The sequence below is a fragment of the Apteryx rowi genome, unplaced genomic scaffold, assembly GCF_003343035.1.
Source record: "Apteryx rowi isolate R43461 unplaced genomic scaffold, aptRow1 scaffold_160, whole genome shotgun sequence".
Classification (NCBI taxonomy): domain Eukaryota; kingdom Metazoa; phylum Chordata; class Aves; order Apterygiformes; family Apterygidae; genus Apteryx; species Apteryx rowi.
This window is the reverse complement of record NW_020447864.1, coordinates 434,852-456,948: the sequence shown is the minus strand read 5'-3', so window position 1 is coordinate 456,948 and position 22,097 is coordinate 434,852. Positions and strand designations below refer to the sequence as shown.

General features: G+C 34.5%; 1 protein-coding gene across 1 annotated transcript in view; it reads right to left on the bottom strand.

Annotated features, from left to right (window-relative positions):
* Nucleotides 1-22,097, bottom strand: part of KIF6 (kinesin family member 6) — a 201,797-nt gene that overhangs the window by 85,635 nt on the left and 94,065 nt on the right. Inside the window, exons 12-14 of the mRNA XM_026059833.1 lie at nucleotides 13,177-13,282; nucleotides 12,183-12,324; nucleotides 9,818-10,030 (exon numbers count right to left, since the gene is read on the bottom strand). Coding sequence (XP_025915618.1) covers nucleotides 9,818-10,030; nucleotides 12,183-12,324; nucleotides 13,177-13,282 — 461 coding nt within the window. The remainder of the gene's footprint in view (nucleotides 1-9,817; nucleotides 10,031-12,182; nucleotides 12,325-13,176; nucleotides 13,283-22,097) is intronic.

The window sequence follows — 22,097 nt, the reverse complement described above, 5'->3', positions numbered from 1 at the left end:
AGTAATGAGCACAGTGTCAAGAGACTGGCCCCAGATATCCCAAAGCACTACAGGGCACCCAAAAGACGCCAAGAAACACATAGGTTTGGCTGCTAAGCACTTAATTTTTCTGGTGGGTTGAGACCTGTTTCTTCTGAATTGAAGGACACAGAAGAGATTATGATGGGAAAACCTCAGTCAATCCTTTCCATTAGAGAGCTTTCTGTGGGTTTTCCAACAATAGAAGGAAGCTTTTTCCCCAAATTATTACATAAATATATAAAATAGCCAAGATAAATATTTTGAAAAGTCTTAATACAAGATGAAAATATTTAGCTTTCAGAATTGAGCAGTTGGTGTGTTATCATCACTATTATCCTGCTATTCATAATCACCATCTGTCTACAGAATCCATCTTTTGCCTTTCATTCTAAAGTCAGCTTGTCAGCCCTTCAGCAGCAACGCTCTTTTTTGTACATGCTTGCACAGTGCCTAGCAATACATAATCTTAAACCCTGAATGGGATGCACAGCAGGTAAGTTCTCCACAAAACTCTCAAAAAACCTCAAAAACCTTCTCAGTGAAATATAAAGGAAGTTGCTAAAAATGCTCAAAACATGATCCTAATAAAACTTTTGGTGAGAGCAAAATAATCCCTCTCAAGCTCATCAGCATATACAACTATTTGAAGCTATTACTAAGATTTATTGTGTTCTTTGAAGTCACAATATTCACACTGTTTTCTGGTAACCAAGTTGTTTATATTTCAGGAGTAGAACAAATCCAGCAGGAGGAAAAATGATATCATATGTCTCTCTCACTGACAGAATTCTGCTACAAGCAAGCAGGAGTCTGAGGACCATTTCAAAATAAGACTTATCTATACAGGAAAAATGTTATTATACACTAAAAGTCAAATTCAACACGGTATTACTCACTCCAGTGACATGCATGAGGAAGTCTGTCTTTTTCTTATTTTGCCAGGTTCATTCATACTTCAATTTATCCTGAAACTACCAGTTTATAATAATGGCAGCATATCATGAGAAAGATTATATGTAGCTCTATGTTGGAGTTAGGACTTCACATACAAGGACTCTAATAGACATAAATTATGAATAAAATCAGAAGTACAGACTTTAAAATGAACAAGATTATTGTGATTTAATATAAAAATGTTTAAGCCTTTGTAAAACTCAGTTTATTGCACCAGTAATTTATCTTTGCATTTTCTGGAATGCTCATCTGAAACATTAATTAAATTCATAGCCAAAGAGTTACGTCTGTTTAAGATTTATGAAAGATATCATGCTGCAATAAATAATAGCAGACACCCAGCCCAGCTACTATGTTTCAGTGTTTTGCTCGCTCTTCCTGATATAGTTATGTATTTAAGTTTTACAGTGTTCTCTGGTTAAAATGGGTATTACAAGATAAGTTCTCCTCTTTCACGGCATAACTGTTGGACTAATCAAAAAAGTTCTGGTCTGTTCACTCTAAACTGACTGTCTTATGCAACCTGTGAAGGCTCTACAGTGACAGGAGCTGGCCTGCCAAAATGTCAGCTGCTGGAAACCTTCCAGTCTAAACAGACAGTGCTGCACTGCTGCCTTACTGAATCAGAGCAGAATGATACCTACCACTCCTCTCCTAAAAGAAGTCTCTTGGGATCAAAGAACAACAAAACTGTGAGCATATAAACTGGTATAATTTTCAGCTGGATTTGTAACCCATTGCCATCAGCAAAACCGAGGACATTACTAGGACACAGTTGTGTATTCTCTGCTCTAATCACCAAGGAGAACACCCTGAAACAGCCTGTAACATACACTGAAAAACACTGAATATCAGCCCTGACCAACAGAAACATTTAAACAAACAGTTAAAGACATTTCTCTTCAGAAAAATTCCATTTAATATGAAATCAACTCTTTACAACTTGGTATTTATTAGTAATAAATCAGTATGATACAGTAGTGCCCAAGGACCTATTTGGAATTGAAATCTGGTGGTGTTAGGCTTTGTTTCTCTTTGTTTCTACTACCTTTAAAGGCTACTACTTAGAGTTTCAGGCAGACAGAAGGTGAGGAAAAAATACAGTGTACAGGAACATAAATATCAGGATTCATATATCAAGCTTTCAAAGACAATATGTTATGCATTGAAATTCAGTTTCTGTCTGAAAGAGCATACAAATTGAATTCAGCATGGACTAAGAGAGTCAGAAGTGTGTCTATACAGATAAGGACAGACAGTCATCTATCCACTCATTCACCTTCCAAGCCAGTCCTCAATCAAACAGCTTTGGCCCAAGAGCCGTTTTCCTGCTGTGTTGAGTTCAAGATAAAAACTTTCCTCTTAACACAGATCATTAGCTCAGGCTCAGCACTGGAACAATATGGCTACATTGCTTCTGCTTAAATTGGTGCCCGAGTGGGATAGAACAGAAACGTGAATGCCTGCATCTTTACAAGCAGGCACATCCCTAGATCAGATAAGAAAAAAATAGTAAAAACAGGTTTCACCACAGAGGTAGCGGTTCTATCACGCACTATAAATTTTACCATACAGAGATACAAACTTTGCTTGTATGATCACAAGGCTGCCTATGTTATTGTGCTTACCCTATTTTTCATATATTTTGCAGCAGAAATGACTTTTTCTCAGGGACTGGTTAACAGGTAACTCTGGAGAATTTACAAAGCAAAGTTAACAGCAAACCTAGCACGAAAATAATGGAATGAAATTATCCTTCTTTCAATGACAGAACAGTAAAGACCTGTGCATACAGAAGTTAAAGTTACAGATCATATCAACTGTAAAATAAAAGAAAAGGTTCTAAGTAAAATTAATAACCTTTATGAATCCAAATACTAGCTCGACTCTTCCGTAAATATTTCACTAAAGGTTTTTCTTCATATACTTTCTCCTTGTTTCCTTGTTTAAATGTTTTCAGGATAAAGAACTGAGATAGAAAAATGGAAAACACTACATTCATCTGTCATTTATAGTTAGAATAATATCGTTAAATAACGTTATTGAAATTAATATTACTGAGTAAACAGCTCTGTAAGGCTTTAGAATCATCACAATGTTGCATTAAAACAGGCTGATTGTACAGTTGAGGAAACAGAAGTAAAAAAAGAGCTTGCAAACTAACTAAGCTATTAAAATAGTTAAAGAACATTTGAGATATCCTACATGCTGTAAATTGAAATATTCATAAATGATGTAAGGTATGGAAAGTGTTTAAATGATGAAGAATAGCTTTAATATTACACTAAAGGTTCTACTTAGGATTTCTATGCCTTGGCTCAGACCCAAGCTCTTTCACACATCTTTAGCAAATCCTTAATGACTATAGACAAGGACACATATGTATATCGTTCAAATGGACTTTGTATGGAATAGATAGCTTTATAATTACAAATATTATTTGCAGGTTTGCAATATGTAAGAATGATGCCTCATGTCCACTTCTCTTCTTCCCTCTCCGTCTGATGAAATGTCAGGACAGAATTCAAAGACAATCACCATCTAATCTTCTGAAATATCAGTCTTTGACAAAGCAGAATGCAGGAGACAAGGCTCAGTAAACCCAGTCATTTGAGCTGACATGCTGGTTCTTAGAACCAGGTTCAAAGAACAGACTCACATACACGCACAATTGTTTGCAAGAAGTGAGAGTATAATATCAAGGCAGGGAATTTGATAACACTAAAGAAAAAATAGCATTACATAGAATATGTAATTGTACTAGTTATTTATTGATAAAATATAGCTACTTTTTGCCTACACATTTCTGAGATTATCGGAAGTTATGTGTTATGAGGAAATGATTCTGTTTGGTTAATATCATTATGACACCAAATCAAGTAACTTCTTCCTATCAAATAAGAAACAAGGAGCATGATGAACAGGAAAAGTAGGAGGCCCAGTGATGTTCTCAGCTGCTGAGCAACTTGGGATGAAAAGAAGCAATATGAAAGAGGATTCTATACAGAAACTGGAAGAGGTGTAAGAGAGGACTTGCCAAACAAATTCTCAACCTCTCCCTTGTTTAGGAGATAAATAACAAACAAACGCAGGCATTGCTGTAAAGGAATACAAGCAAGGTCAACTTGCATCCTGTATGATAAGTGGCAGTACAGCAGGGCTGGATAATTCAAAAGAGTATGTCAAGTACCCACTGCGAAAAAAGGTGATATGATCTGCTGTAGAACTCATCCTGATTTCTTATCACTGGAGACCAGTTTAAGACCTGAAAAAGTTTTAATATTCTTTCTTTCAATAATCTTTAGTATTCTTTTATAGCAGTATTTTACTGTAACTCCTGACTACTTAGTTTCATCAGTAGCCTCTTGTATAGGATTTCATTATGCCTTTTGATAGTCTGATTATGTTAACCACTTCTTAACTGACCACATGAATGACATGTTTAAAAAAAAAAAAAAAATCACAGAGTCGATAAGAAGTGAATTTCCTTCACAGAAATGGGAATAACCAGCACTACTAAGATTTCAATTTCTAATTTTTTCCAGTATTCTGTTCTTACAGATAGTTATGGTTCTTTCATATGTACGCAGCTTGTGATACACAACTCTGGTAAATCCATTTATTCCTTCTAAATTATCACAGATGATAAGCAGGAGAGAAGTTATTTTCCATTCCTGCATGCAATCTCTTCCAAAATAAATTAATAAGGTTATGATCCTGCAAAAGTTCCCAAACAAAACAAAAAGTATGACAATTGACTGTTAGTTTAATTACTACACAATTCTAGAGGATAATTAGCAATATTTAAGAGATCTATTCTCTATTCATATTAGGAGGCTGGCAAAATCTACATTTTCTACTTGCCAGTTGACCTGACTTAATTTTGAGCTGAAGATTCTCTCCTTCCTTTCAGTTAAAACGCACAAAATGCATTTTGCATGACAAAATGCACAAAAAAAATCCCTGTGTACAGAAGTACAAGTCAGGAACATGTAAAGTAGTTATTCATGAGAAGTTTTTCTCTACTAACAAAAACACAAGCAGTTTTGGAGGCTACTGACACCAACAAATGTTTTTATTTGAAAAATTAAATTAGAAAATAAATAAAACAAACAGCTATGCAACAAAATAACTGTCTAGTATTACTGAAAGTTGTCCTATGTGGGTTTTGAAACTAACAATTTGCAAGAGTATTATTATTTATTGTCATTTAATCAGCTAGATGACAAAAGAAACTGCAATGCTTAACAGTTAACACTTTTCAGTTAACCACCATAAAAGCTCCTTTATTTATACACAATCCATGCTAACTGGTCAATATAATTTGCAGTTTGCGTTGCTGTTTCTGTAAAGATCTAAGCACATACTTGATAAATCCCACGGTATTACTTTTATGGGTAAAGTTAAACATACCCTTAGAATGTTGTAAAATCAGGCTCTAACAATGGCTTCAGCTAGTCTGAAAATCTGTTATGCAGAAGGATATGTTTTTCCAAAATATTAATATTAATATTACTGCTAATAATTACTGCAGTAATTAGCAATATACAAGTTGTACTGCTTTTTCCTCATCTTTAAAAAATGATTGTTCTGGAATCTAATGATTGGAGTATTTAATTGCATATTTTACTTCATCATTAGATAGAACAAATTAGATAAACCAAGTTTGAAGTATACAAATGTGTCCAGGTCTGAGTCCGATAGGAAAGAATGCTATATTCTAGCCATTAGCAGAGTTGAGTTTTGGCTGCCATGCCAGTGTTACAGTTTTATAATAAAGTAGAAAACTAGTATTAGACATCTGAAATTTTATAGCACTTCACAGCTAAGGATATCAAAAAGTAGCCTGCCTACAAAAAAAGTGGAATGTTCCATATGGACACACTGCTTCTGTTTATGTGATATTGATCCAGCAGTACTGTAATTTGTTGTTCTATTATTATTCTTTACTAAGGCATAGACAGCTTGTCCTGGTACGGGTTTTCTCTTTGCTGACTATTACTCAGAACTTTCTTTTAACTGTCTGCATACATTTACAAGTGTTACATGGTGAATTTTTCTCAAACATGTCTCTTGGTACTGCATAGACTCAAACTGTAAAATTCCTACATGCTGATTTGAAAAATATATAGTTTGCAGTCTATTTTTCAGGTACTTTTTAATATGAATGATATTTATAATACAAAGCTAAATATTGAAGCTTGTTATCTAGGAACTTTTAGAAACTGAACAAAGAGAAAAATAAAGTCATTTATACCCTAGGCAGAAAATACTATCATTCTCAGTAGAGATACAAAGGAATGAAACTCATTATATTCTAGCAAAGACAAGTRGTCTCTCAAGGGTGGATTTAAGGCATCCTGGCAAGTCTGTACAGGTTGTATTAACAACAATGTTCTTATTAATTTTTAAATTTTGTAACTAACTAAAGTATTTTCCATCACAATACCAGAAACCTTTCAAGAAATAAATTTTATAAGACATTATTATTATAACAGCTATACATAACAGAAATCCGTATGCTGCCAACATGACTGGATCAGACTTGGAGCTGAAAGTCAAGCTACTCTAAAGGAGTGCATACACTGGCCAAAAATAACTTTTTATTTATCCATAGTGCTCAGGGCAATATGACAAAAAATTTAAAAAATTAATTAACAAGTGAGCCTGAATGAGGACTTTCATGTTCACATTCAGCATTTTGGCTATTGAGGACCTTACTGTTTTCATGTCCACATTGAATGTCATTCCAGAATACCAGAACCTGACCCAAAACTGATTGTTCCAAAAGCAAGCAGTTTATGTTTTTAAAAGTAAATACCCATCTAGCCAAACTACTGAGATGAATTAGGACACAAATTGTGTGGTTAAATGCCCTAGTTGGCTTTCATCATCTAAGTTTAAATCCCGATATCAGTGTAGATCCGCTATTTAGCTATTTTCAAAACATCTAGAAGAAGACAATAGTCGCCAAAACGATTAACCAGTTCACTGACAGAAAGTAACAAGTGCAGTTTGTTTTTATTAAAATAATGGAAGCTGCTCTCCTCAACTGTAAAGAGTAGATAAGGAATTAAAACTAAATTCCCAAGCACTATCCATCTTTTGTAATCCCATATTAAAAGTTTATACAGATTCAACTGGTTATGTGATCTAAAAAGCTAATGACTCTGAACCCCTCTTTCTGCAGCAAAAAAGACTAAGTAAGAATCACAAGAAAATGATTCAATCAGAGAATTCATGGTCATGAAAATGCCACTACATTCAGCTACACTAACACCAATTCAAACTATTAAAACATTAATACATCTTCAGCTTTCATTAGTAGTATTTAGATTCAGATTCTCCAACCTCCAACAGTTGCACCTGTGCTCAAACATTTTTAAGGAACTAATATACATGTGTTACAGTATACAAAAGCTGATTCATCAAGTAAAATTTTCTGCATGGACGGTGAATAAACAGGATGAATATAAATATCACTAGCAATTTATGCATATCTACTTTAAAAAATCTAGCCTTTTAATTACAGTTAATGCACTTTATACGAATGTATTTTATAATATTAAGACACTATGATTTGCCATGTGCTTACATTTTCATTATTATAGCATAATAATTAAAATAAAATATTTACTATGTATATGGCCATTGGCCCCTCAATCACAAACACACAGTTTCTTTACGCCAACATTTTTTTTTAAATAAATACTGCTAGCATAAATGTAAAAGAAGCTCTAATGGCTTAAAAATGTAAGAGCTGATAAAGCCAAAACAGCAAAGTAACAAACATAATTTCAGGATACAAATAGAATCATTGTTTCTTAACACATAACAGGATCACAAAGAATAACAGAACATACACAGAAATATAAAAACACTATGACTACTGCTATGAGACAATACGGCTTTTCTCAGCACTGGCGCTGAACATACAGGCTTTCTCATTATTTCAATAAAATAAAAACAAAGAATAAAACAAACCAGAATTTCATAACCTTTCACTGTCTTTGCTGAATGTTTTGAGACTCCATACACCATACATAGATAGTATTCATAGTTCACTAGAGACTAATTTTACTTCTATACAAAATGTTTGAAAGAGGAGACATTGGCCACATTAATCAGTAATAAGAAAGCATTTTTAAATCACAGCTAGTATTGTGACTGATTTTGTAGTTGAAAGAAAGGAAATATTAATATGGTGCTATGGAAGTGTACCTTTTTTAAGCCAACTATAGCAACATACACTAGAAGGAAAAAGGATACAACTTTTTTAAACTCACGCCAACTAATTCATTGCACACACAATAATACTTAAACCATTTAATTGGTTAAAAGAAGCACTGTGAACTTAATGGAGCATTCAAAATTAAATTCTAGTGTACTAGTTGCTATAGTAACAGTGTAACTGCTAGAATAATCCTTGTTGTGTAGAACACACTTTACAGACACTGTTGTGTCTTTACTGAAAAGAAAACTGGAAAGAAGTAAGGTTTACAGCTACTCACAGAATGAGAAAGTCATGTAATACATAATCATACACAAAAAGTCTCATCTAAAAAACAATTACCTTCTCATCCCATGTAACTGTTTCTAAGACTCATTATGCTAACAGCACATGAACCAATTACATTTACTTTTACTCATTGATTAACCAAAGACAATACTTCATCATGGTGGCAGATTCCCTGTGCCATCCATCTGTCCCAAATAATTATTTTTTCAATGAACAGCATTTGGTATGTTTGCCTATTAAATTTTGAAAAACAGCTCTATTAGAATAAAGTATGAATGACAATGAACTGGTTTTACTACAAAAGACTAAAATTTTTTATCAGTCACCTACAGACAATAGTACTCATTTGTTGATGAGGGCGTTACCATATGGTAAAGCTGTGCTGAGTGTGCTATCTATATTAAATGAATACACTATCTAAAAATTCAGCTGTTTCTAATCTGTTTGTAAAGGATATGAATTACTGGACCACTTGTCAAACAACTTAAATAGTTTTTCTAAAATACATGAACAGAAGAATTTTGGGTTTGTTCACACTTACGAAGATCTTGCTCCAGAAAGATGTTAGGATTTCAATAAAGCTGCTTGCATGCACAAAAATGTCTAACTAATTTCCTGAATTGAGGCCTCAGTCCATTTGATCACATTTATTTTGTAGTAATATAAATAATCACAATGGTTTGTTAAAAATGCTAAGTAAAAGCCAGGTAGCTAAACTGCATAATATAAAAAAATATATTCTTAAAGATTCTTACAATCTTTTGTGTTTACCATGTGATCTCACAGCTGGAAGCATAATTAATAAAATTTAATTTTATTGAAGATAATATTTCTCTCCTAGGCTGGAAGACTAAAAAAAAGAAAAAAATTAAAATGTGTATATTGGTGTTAAAGGAAATTGTTCAATTAATAATGCCTGCATGAAACTTTTTTCAATATATGTGGTTCTGGATTAGTGTTTTTTTCTGTTAAAAGTCAGTACATTCAAACTTCCATGGGAAAAAATGTTATTTCTTAGTATGTCTTACAAACTATGCTCAAAAAATCCTTTACTGAGAATAGGTTTACTTGAAGATATGAAGGTCTGCAACTCAACTTATATTCTGGTTTTGGAGGACTGTTCAATACAGGATTCACATCAGTCTGTAAAAGCCACCAGCACCTTGAGAGGGCCATAAATTGAAGTCACGGCATTTGTGGATATAGAATTAGCATAATACCGCTGATACTGAAAATAAAAATTTCCTATCCCATTACACATTTGAATGCTGAAGCTCATATTGTAATAATCCAATAACTGCTCCCTTAATTAATTATACTAACCTGTTTGTCTGGAAAGAAAAGGCAGTCTGAGAACTGAACAGCTGAAACCTCTTGCCTCTTTCAGATTAACACAACTAGATGGGCTCTGACTTTCTTCCAAGTTTATAGAAAGAGACTGCTCCAAGACTTTAGAACCACCAGAGACAGCATTAAGCTGGAAAAGGGCATCTTGTGTTTTCTTTTTTTCTTTTTTTAGCATATTTACTAGAATATCTGAAAAATATATTAAGGAATTAAATAAGGATCTCTTTTCTATAAGGCAACAATCACCTTTGTAAAACCAGAAGGTTACATAAAGTCTTTTTTATTCAAGCCGAACGATTCACATAAGGAAGCTTATTTAAGCGAATGTGAATTTGGAGTTGGGCATATTCTTTGTAATTATATTAACTCACCTTAGTTTTTTGAAACAGCAGATTCATTTTTACTGAGCACTAACAAATTCACACATTGGTCACAATTGTTGATCTCATTCAATCAATTCTTTGATAAAAGCAGCCAAATATATTAGTTGTTTACAGACAAACAGGAATGAAAATTCCAGTAATTTATAGCCACTGTGTGACACTCCTTTTTCTTCTTTTTTAAATTCTGTAATGAACAAAATTTCCCAACAGAAGAAAAAACCCTTAACTTCTATAAGTATATTGGCAAGTGTATCACATCTGTAAGCTTTTCAGAATGAGAAGGTTTACTAAAATGAGAACAGGTATTTAGGAAATTTCCACCAGTAACACTGCATATTTACTTGAAGTACATTTTCGTACAAATTTGTTTTGTTCAACAGCATACAGGGGGCTTACAATGAAAATCCTGTGTGCATGCTGCAAAAACCACATGACTCCCTGTGGTATGTTTTTTGATGCACTGTTCATTTTAATCCTAAATGCACAGCAGAAAAACTAGGCAATCATTGGGGTATGTTATTTACAAGACTAAGTAGCAATAATAAAACACTTTACAAACTAGTTATTACGATCACTCCTAGCTACCATAGGCAAGAACAACTTCATAGTTCAATGACTAAACAGCTTCCACACTTTTCACCACTTTATCACACTAGTCATGATATTAATTTTCTAACAATATTGTAAGATTGTTAGAAGCTGCAGATCTGTATAATAGTTTCATATTCAAAGTCTTAATTCTTACATTCCTCCTATATATCTCTAAATAATGTGGATTTAAGCAACAAGCTTCTTGCTTGTACTTCGGCAAAGAAAGCCATAGCTATCAGGTACAAGTGCATTTGGCAATTTAATAGCTGTTTTGCTATTGTTTCATTATCAATCTCATATTAATTAAATGATTTACTTCAGGAAAAAATGTTTTGGGGAATCCGGATCTTAAAACAAACCAAAATTAAACAAATTTTTAAAGGAATGATAAATCAAGGTTATAGCTAAATTTATTTGAAAGGGTCCTTTGGAAAATAAACACCTTATCTTCTGTGACAGATGCAGCAGAAACTAAGAAGCTTTCCTACCACCTCACTTCTGACTGCTAGCATGCTATACACTGATGAAGTAAAAAATTATTCTCATTTGGCATAAAAAATTGATCTGGAATTGGTGAACACAAAGAATGCAACTGAGTGTGTTTTCTTACTAATAACCGTAAAAGAATCTCTGCTCTCCATAAACTTAAGTTTCTTTTTTCAGTTCTCTAACATTATTCAAATTTTACCCACAAAGCAACCACAAAGTTAGGGACATGGTGACGCTGTGGTCTGCCCACAGTTCTGTTGACCAGCTAAAAATAACTCACTCCCTACATTTTGCAATGCTGCAGCTACTCGTATGTTTCCCGTGAGGCAGTAAAATGGACAAAGCACATCTGAACAACTTAATATTTTTATACGTAAAAGGCCTTAGCCTTAATTTAAAATTGCATGTAAAGAGCACAAGTTTTATATTTATTCTAAAGGCACAGAGTTCAACAGTCCCCAAAGTAGCACTTCATTTGGCTAAAAATAACACAGGAAATTCTATTCTTTGTAAGGTAATAAATTGTTCTTTATATAGCATCACAGTTTCCCATACTACAAAAGGCTTCGTTTGGTTGAGGAGAGCGTTCTAGGCATGGCCTGATGCACAGGATCTTGTATTCGGATCTTGGCTGGAACTCTCTAAAGCTAAGTGGTGCTTGGATCCAGGATTTTGGTTTGGGTCACAACTGAAATTGCAGCAGGTGCAAAGCAGGGGTCCTGCCACATAAAAGTTGGGAACTGAGTAATTGCTTTAACACACTGGAGTCAGTAGAAAGTAATTCCTTTCATACAGCTAACTCCCATCTCATACACACAAAAAATATTGTAGCCAGATCAGCTCAAACCCAAATATTTTCTTTTCCTCACAAAGGATACCGATTTCATTGTCTCTTTGCTGCAAAAGTTCTTTCAGTTTCTTCAACTCCTCTTTTCCTGCTTGTATGTTGGTGTCTTTTTCTTCCAAAATGTGTTGTGAGAGCAGTTTTTTTTCAGAAATCTTTGAATGATTCATCAGTTGCTAAGAGAAAGAAAAAAAAAGTATGCTCTTTAACTTTATCTCCAGCTATGTAATTACTCTGACTGTCTAGCTATGGTAGCAAAGTTAAGGTTTTTCTAGGCTCTTGAAAGAGGAAAATCATGTCACTAGTTAACTGCCAAGTTATATGCTTTGCATTAAGCATGGAACAAGCTGAATTTGTTCATCTTCACTAACAAGCATACAATTTACTGTAACATTTCTACACATAAACTGCAGTGTACTCTGATAACACTGTGCTTTGATTATTAACAATACAAATAAAACTAACATTTAAGGACAATAAATTGAGGTCAGGAACATACACATTATTATATGGGAAAACTACAGAAAATATAGAAAAAGTATACGCTATAAATTTCACTTGCTCTTCCTACTTTAAACGTATCTTGCTTGCTCAACGGTCTAGAAAGTCTTACAACACCATCAAAATAGTCAGTGCAAAAGATTCAGGATGTGGTATCTTTACTCTTGTATTTTTATTTTTTTTCCAACATAGCTTGTCCAAAATAAAGCCTCCATAGCGCTGAGAATACAGATGGATCCACCTATCCCTTTACAAATATCTGCGTTGATTCCTGTAACTTCTAGTGCTCTCTTATTATTTTCTGCATGCAGAGACCTTGCTGGGGTTTCTACACAATCCTGCCACATTTTTCCAATTAGACTTCAAATTTATATCAGTCCTCCAAGCACTTCACAGCATTGCTAAATTGTGTTACTCTTTTGCAACGCCTCTCAACTGTACTGCATTTCTTTTGACACTTTTCAACTGTGAATGCCTCCTTCATATTCTGAGCGCCAGCTGCATCTCCATGTGTTTAAAAAATATACCTTCACATGAATGAAGCAATACTTGATCTTGCGCATGTCAGGACCAACATCTAGAATGCTTTCAGGATCATTATCTTCCAGAAATCTTTCGATTAACTCTTCCAACCTGAAAATACATAATATGTCAAAGGAAAATTAAAAATTTCACAAACAAGCAGACAATTCTGTAAGCTAATGGTTCTGGTTTATAATGTGTCAAATGCTGATTTGCCAAGCTGATTGCTTTTAGAAGGCTGTTTTTCTTCAAGGTTCACACAATTGCAATATTCTTTTGTTGCTGGATTTGATACTGGAGATACACAAATCCATAACAAAGTATACTTGCACATGCTAATGAATAGTTCTAGAACTAAAAGCATTTAAGAAGCAATCTTTTGTGTTTCTCATTTATTTTATAACCTTCTGTTCTCCTACCATCTCATAATTAAAATGATCTAAAGCCTGCCCCCTCAGCTCCAAAAGCTCCTTGAAAGCATATGCCCAGAGGTGCTACTGCCAGAACTGCCAGAACTGCCAGAACTTCGTTCTCACCTAATCTGCATTAACCAGAGTTGATGTAAGAGGACACTTTTTGCATGAGATGCTACTGGTTAAAGCACTCACCAATAAGTATGGTACATAGGCTCAAGGCTTCTTCAACCTGTTCTTTGGGCTGGGTATGCCTTTCACAATACATATCTGCTAGATAATAAACAGCAATAATTTAGGGAAGTAGAGATTACCACTCCTCTGAGACGAATGTCCCAGGCACATGGATAGTGTCAGATTTTCTCTTGCACGCCCTTTTACCAGGTCCCCAGGTCTTGCATTCCAGGGTGCATGGCAGATCATCCTCAAGAGAAATGGCAGAAGATTTCTAAACCAAACCTAGCCCATAGCCCACTTAATAAGGTATGTTTCTGGAAAACAGCAAAGGCAAGTTCAGACTCCATCGGCTGGTTTTAAAGGTCTCCTATTTCCTGAAAAATGCTGTAACCACTAAATTTATAGATAAATGGTGGGCAACAATGACAGCCATATACCTTTAAAGAGTAATTCTATGATTTTAAGCATCAGAAGATGATCTTGGGCTCTGAATCTGAATGAGCTGAGGTACCTCAGCATCAAGTGCCCAAGTTCCAGAGAAGGGAGGAGTTCAGAGCCATCTCTGCTTAGCACTTCCTTTTGACTACTTCTATTCAGCTCCTCACTTAATATGCAAGCCTTATGAATGTCACTTCATAGTCATTATGGAATTGGAAATCTTGTTGCCATTTGCTGAATCACTTTGCTGTGATCATATACCAAAATCTGAGGCATTATAATACCACAGTATCTTAAGTTGACCCTCAAGTAGGTAGTTGGGATATTTTCCTACAAGATTTCTCTTCCTCCATGCAGCATTGCTGTACTGTAGTAACAATTCCTTGCTGAAGGGTGAAACAATGAGATGCAAAACAAAGAAAAAACATGGTAATTATTTTCAGAAGATAAATCCTGAAAAATTTGGAGCTGTGTGACTGGAATGAAAACTGGCAAACGTAATGGACATATTTAGTTATTTAACTCTATCTCCTCCTTAGTTTTTCATGGTAAAGTGTGAATTTTTGGAGGAAGGAGAAAAAGGATAGAAAGAGGACAGCAACCCTCAGCTAGTTTCATACAAGCTATGCTTTCTCATTTCCATTAAAGGAGCAAGAGACAAATATATTGTCTATATCATTCATTGCATGTGTAAGATCTGCAACTCCTGAATTTATGGAACACCTATCGAAGTCAGTGGGAGCTGTAGATGTGAAGGGCTTAAAAGAGAGGATATTTAAAGAGAAATAATATTTACAAAAGCATTTGTGGCATTGACTTGCTTCTCAAGTTAAGAGACTACAAAAATTACTGGTTGAGAGAGACCAGAATTTTACTTATTGCTACACGAATCCTTCTGCATGAACAGTCCAAAAAACATGCCAGTAGTACAAGAGGATATTCATTCTCTGTGCCCACACAAAGCACAATGAGCAGGAGAACTAACTCTTCATATATGGAGGCAGCCATTTGTGTAAGCACTGGGAAAAGAGAGACATTTATACTATTAATGAGAATGCTATAGTGATTACACAGACACAAAGAAAGTCATTATTTGTCACTATCCTAAGCACCATATTGATTTCAGGGAATAAGAGGAAAAAAGCAAAAAATATTTTTTATAACTAGACTGTCTAGACTGACTATATGAAGTCATCTATAAAAATGGGCTGTTAATCTTGAAGTAGACATTAGAAAGGAGGTATTTTACCCTTACTCTGATTACCTGTTTGTCAGGGACTTACCCATACTCAGATTACCATGAATTTAGGCTATAGAAATCAATCAAAAAATTATACTAGCCTGCACCATTACCATTACCACTTTAACACTGCAGAAAGTTAAAATATTTCAAGAGAAAAGAATGTATAATCTTTGCAAAAGAATGCTCTCTCATTTTTGAAAGGTATCATTATCTGCAAGGCTATGAGTCAAAAGTGAAGGTTAATTTGTCAAGAGTAACAAATGAGACAAGCTGTAGTTATGGATATGGGCTGCTATTTCCTCTCTCTTATATTACTTGTAATCCATTTAATACGTCGGGCATTCTTAAAAAAAACCACAACAGCCCAATTCACTTTTTGTGTCCCAAGGACTACATGGAAGCCAAAAGAGATTTTAGCACCAGAAGACTGAGTCAAGACTGTAACAGCAGAATGTAAATCAGAAGTTATTAACCAATTCAGTCTCTTGCCAGTTCTGGGGAACAGTAGAATCTTCAGTGTATTATTAAATACATTTTTAAAATTTCATAATTAAGAACTAGACCAACCTAATCTGAAGACTAAAAAACAAAAACAGAAGAAAAGAAATGCAACAAAAAAAAATCCCCCTGAATACAAGCATAAGAAATGACTGCACCCCTCACATTTTTAGGTTTCCATGTAAAAACTACCAGATCCATTTTTAAAATAAACACACAATCTGACAACTACGGGGATTGCACTCTGGATGTTCTGGGAATTCTTCCAGTATATTAAAGTATTAAACAAAGGTAAAAAATAAACTGATGATGTGATACAGATGCAACTTGCAGTTTCTCTTTTCACTGAATAGATCCTAGTTAACTGAACTAATTTTTCCAAATGATTCATCAACTCAGAGATTGTAAAAATAAGTGAACATTCTGTTATAAATTTATACAGTGTTAAGATTTGCAGTTTTACAAATGAACAACAAAAATGATACTTCCAATTCCAAACATGTTCACAGAATAAATTAAAGAGACAAAAAAGAATGAGAGGAGAAAGGGGAAGAAACAACAGAAAATAAGGGAAGAAGGAATACTACCTGTAAGAGAAAATCCTGTTTTGTACCTTTTCTTCTCCTTAACTTATATTTTAGTCAAGGCATGTGTATTTGTTAGGTGGCTTGGAAACAAAGGACAATGTAACTTGCTCAGGGGATCTTAAAAAAGTGCTTTACATGGAAGAGAGAATTTTTGGTACAAAGGTCTTAGTTTATTTAATAAACAAAAAATGTGCAAAGAGATACAAGAAAGAAGGGAATTAATGAAGCTTTTGAAACAGCAAAGGAAAACCTTGAGATACCCTTCGGCTGGCAGGCTCTAAGTCAAAACAGCCAGTTACTCAAGGGACGGTCTTCCTCACAGATCTTGATACATGTTTACTGGTCAGTTTATCGGTGCCATATAAATAAGATGAATATGCTTGTCCTTCTTAAACTCCCAACTCAATCAGATTATTATATCTATCTCTCTTAAAAGACTATGCACATCCATAAAGATAAAATGGAAAATACTAGAACATATGAAAATGGGAACACAGTATCATAGAAAATAGGACTGGAAGGGGTTTAAAAAAATCATACAGGACATCTACAGTTACAACTCAAACACATTACCTCTAGTCAAAACATCACCCACAGGCTGCATTCATCTTCCTATCAAGAGAGAGAGCAAGAAAACCCTTTTTGTAACAAGTAGAAGACAGCCAAAATGGCTTTTAGTTTTCATTCAGTTCAACTTTCAAGAGATGGATAACATCTTTCTCCTTAGCAATAGGAAGATTCCCCAGGGCTAAAGAAGTGACTTGACCTTCTTTACAAAAAGGTGTCAGTTTTAACGACATCGCATTGGGACTGAACTATAGACCTAATGATGTCCTTGGACTTAACCTCTGATCCTTAGTTCTCTACCAGAGAAATGAATACCAAATCATTTTTCTACAACCAAGGCTGTTGCAAGAATATATGTCTTCAGGTATCAAATTAGAAAAATGGATAAAACAGCCCAGCCCTGAGCAAAATTGCACCTACTTGTTCAGGAAGAACAAGCCCCCAGTACACATCCAGAGAAGACCCCAGCAAACCTTGCTTTAGTTGCCTACTCAGAGGCAGGCATATGTGGCAGAACAGAGCTAATATGAAATCGCAAGTTAAAATAACAATGTCCTTTTTCTTAAGGAGCATTTTGACTGCAGTCATAGTAGAATAATTAAAAAAGCACAGGAAACAAAATATTTCTGGCCAGTTCTTCTAGCTCAGCCCTGAGCTCACATACCTAGACCTCTCTTGGATAGTCAGTTCTGTTTCCTGGAAAAGTTACTACTTAAAGTTCCTTTTCAAAAAGACTTGAAAGATCAATCCTTAAATTCACTAAGGATCATCTTCTACCACTATGCCAAGAATAGGTTAATATTTGCATACCCTCTCAATATAGAAATTAGGAATGAAAACTGCTCAAAATAGTGAGTTTTGATGGATTTGCAAAAACAATTAGCATGCCTGGCACACAATCCATTACATATTTGAAAAAATTCTAAGTTTGTGACTGAGCTTTTCTCCTCCAAAAACATCCCTGTCTGTATGCAGTCTCCCTACCACATTACCAAAAGCAAATGGAAAATAATCTAGAAAAATCAAAGGTGTTCATATATTTAGGTACTATGACACAGTTGAAGGTTCCAAGGTAATTCATAAACCAGAAAAAAAGACTGTTTCTAAGCTTATGATGAAAAAGAGATAGGCCCTAGCAAAAAAAACCAACTAACAAACAAGCAAACTTTCAACTCTAGTATTTATGAACACTGCTGCATGCGGTAAGGGATTTTTCTTCGTTGCTTGACTTAATTTATAAAGACCAGTACTATTAGCAATACTGGACTTTATGGTTCTTATGAGAGACTGACTGTGGAATAAATAAGTACTTTTTTCTGTATTCTCTTTCCTTATTATCATCTTGAAAAATTAGCTTAGTAATATATCCATCAGTGACAAGAACAATAATCTCTCAACTAAAATTAAAATTAACTAAGATTAAAGACAATCAACCCAAAGACCTAGTAATGAAACAATTAAAAAACAAAATAAAACAAACAAACAGTTGCAGATACCTCTCACTTACTGGGACAGAAACCTGCATACAGACACGGCCTCTATACTATTGCCTGAAGATCAGCACCAAGAATTCACATACCACTAGAGGTTTAAACCACACTAGAAAGACCCTTATAGAAAAAATGTAGCCCCTAGTCTCCTCACTGATCAGTTTAGAAAGCTGAAGTGCACTTATCTTGATGGGAAAAAAGCAATGATGGAGACAGTGTTTAATTAAGTGAAATTCAATGGAATGAGGTTAGCTACAAAGAGAGAAATGAAAATAACTAAATTGCTTACAAGTCACACTTAACAGCTTCAGCAGAAATATGCAGTGTGTACCTTTGTTGCAGAATTTGATGCTCTATTTTAAAATGAGACAAACTTTTTTTTTAAATTGTGTGTGGCAGGGGAGCGTTACACTGGTGAGATGTCAGAAAAGGTTACTCAAATAAAAGTATCTAACCACAAGGTAATTGCACTAAAAGTACTAAACTAATATCAAAAAAATTAAAAGTTTGCTTTAGAAACACTAAAATCCCCACTTTTGCATAGACAAGTCAGTATCAACACCACAAATTGCACTTAGAAACAAATATGGAACTAAGTACAGTCTTAAGATCATACATACAACGTATTTATTGTAATTGATACCATTAGCAAGCAGACTGCTGAATTTTTCATTTGTTTTAGCCTACTAGAGCGCTCTCAATAGTGATTCCATGCAGAATTTATACTAATCAAATCAGGAACATGGATAACCAAAGCCAAGCTCACATGAAAGAAAAAATTATTTAAAAACAGTGTTAAATGAAGATGTCTCTTCTAGCTTCTGGAGATCCAAAACCACTCCTTTTTTCTTTTTATCCTGTATGTTGCTAGGTAAAGGAAGTTATGAACTACTAAAGATTTATTATTTAATATTATTACAGTAGCTGGAGCCAGATGCAAAAAAGAGGATTTTTCAAAGGGGATTTTTCATTTATCTCTCTATTCTTCCTTTTAGGACTGCTAGGTTCTGCCCTAAGAACAGCAGGCATAACTTACACTAATGGGAGCAAGGGTGTGCTGAAGTCTATTGCCAGAACCCTGCTGTATCAGGAAGAATAGTTTTCCCGATAGAAATTCCCTGAAGGAGGAAGAACGTAAAAGTATCAAAGACCCATTCTCTGTGAAAAACACCAGTAAACAAGAACAAGGTTTTCATTCTCAATGCTCATCAGAAAAAATAGAAAGCATGAATAGAAAATTCCCATCAAAAAAATTATTTTCTATGGCAATTTCAAAGAAACCATACCCCAGCATTTATGAAATTAATTTAAAACTAATTTTGATAGTGGGCTTATACATAATATCATAGTACCCCAAAAAAGGTATTATACTGTCAATCCAGATGAGTTTGAATCATGAATATCAGACTATGAAAGAAAACATAACTGCATCAAGCACAAGTCTGTTCTTACTCGGATGCTAGGACAAAAACTCCTCACAGAAGAGCAATAACAAGAACTTGGGATGGAAATGTGTTAAACTACTAGTTACTAGTTACTCTGTTTAGTGAATGTGAAACAATCACAAAGCTTTGGTCTATTATTTCTCTCTTTACAGCATTCTCACTAATAATGTAAACACATACTGTACTGCAGCTCACAGACAGCTTTTACATTATCATCAGCTTCACCTCTCTTCCATTACTGTCCATTCTTGCAGGAACTCTTTTTAATGAAGCCTGCTTACCATTTAGACCACACCTAAACCACAAAGCTGCTTATCCACATTATTTTAGATTACATGCATTTTTGTTAGCCTGACTCCATGATGATTAGATGAGTGCTGCGCTACTACAGTTTTATTCATTCACCAAATAACAGACTTTCATCTTGTTAAAAAACATTCAACACACATTCCTACTTCTGAATCAGTCTTATGTTTGCATGAAGGAGGATACAAATCACACAGCTGAAATGCATCAGAAAAGCACTCCTAGTCAACTGAGAGTATGTTTTTAAAATTTAGAGCTCTCATTAAGATGCAAGATGTTGTAGGGTCTCAAAATACAGATTTTGGAAGGACTCATTTTGACCTTGCTTTATGTGCCATGATTCATTTTTGGGAGAGCTTGCCTTTTAACCTCTGATCACTGACACTGTATATCATGTACCAAAATTAAGTTCACTTAAAGAATAATTAATTTTGTGTGTCAACTGTGAACTCCATGACATGCAAAAAGGAAATCCAAGATTATGAAAAATAAGCTGCAAAGAAGCTACTGAAACATCTGAGATCACCAGAGAGGCTGCTTCAGTTAGAGAAGTTTGCTTACCTTAACTTTTTCAGTAACTTTCCTAGCCTGCTATTAGTAACATACTCCATGCCAATTTCATTATATATTCATTCCGAAAATTCTCTTTAAGTACGATAATGATGTTCACGTAAACAATTCCTAAATTCACATCTTCAATAAACATTATAGATCTACTTAACTAAAAATGCATGAGAGCTGAAGCGAAGTTGCCATTATATTTAATAAGAGCTACCACATAAGTTTTCTGTGCATCAATAAGAGAAAACGCTGGGGATTCTCAGTAGCTAATTTTATCAATGGTGCTATGAAGGGCAAGAGAGAACATGGAAAGTATTTCCAGGTATTGCTGTTAATGGCATGACAAAGATGATAAAGTACACAATGCATCAGAGCTTGTACTGAGAAGAGCTATAAAATATCATTCATCAAACCAAAGCATGCCATGCAGGAAAACATAAAAAAAGTAAGGGGAAGGAGGCTAAGTAGGCTGTTGAAAGGAGACTGCATATAGAGTTATGTATTACTGCTTACACATATCATTATAGACAAATGTAACCTATTTTTAATATTAAGTAACACAATAGAGATTAATAAATGATAAATCTTATTTAACTCTTATTTAACAGAAAGAGAGTCTTTCCATTGAGATGAATGGGATTTGGGTCAGCCTATGTGTATTCAAAAAATAATTTATTTTGTCATTCACAATTTTCTTGACTCTCGTTTCAAATGACTTTATTGACATTTAATACTTTTTGGAAAGTCTTCCTGCTTACAGCTAGCTTAATTTCTACTCTATCAGTGGCAGACATGCCCTAACCTTATGTCCAGTGGCAGGAAGTAACTGAGGCCAGAAAAGGGATGATATTCGTCTTTTTTTTTTTTTTTTTTTTTTAAAGAGGAGTTACAACTATTTCCACTCTCAAGTAGAGTTTTCATTAGGCAAGAAGGCTCTTATGTTTTAGCCTAGATCCAGACAGTAAACAAGAATTTCACCACCACTGACTGGATCAAATGCAATGGCATAAAATCATGCTGTGGGGTAACCTGAACTCAGAAAGGAGAGGTCAGACTGGCCCAATAGATAATTTGCCTACTTTATGGCTCCAAACTATGGCATTATTGATAAAATTCAGTAGTTTATCGAATCTACACTGGGAGGTACCTAGAAAGAATAGCTCACCATGTCACGTAGTTTGAGAAACCTGAGCTATCGCAA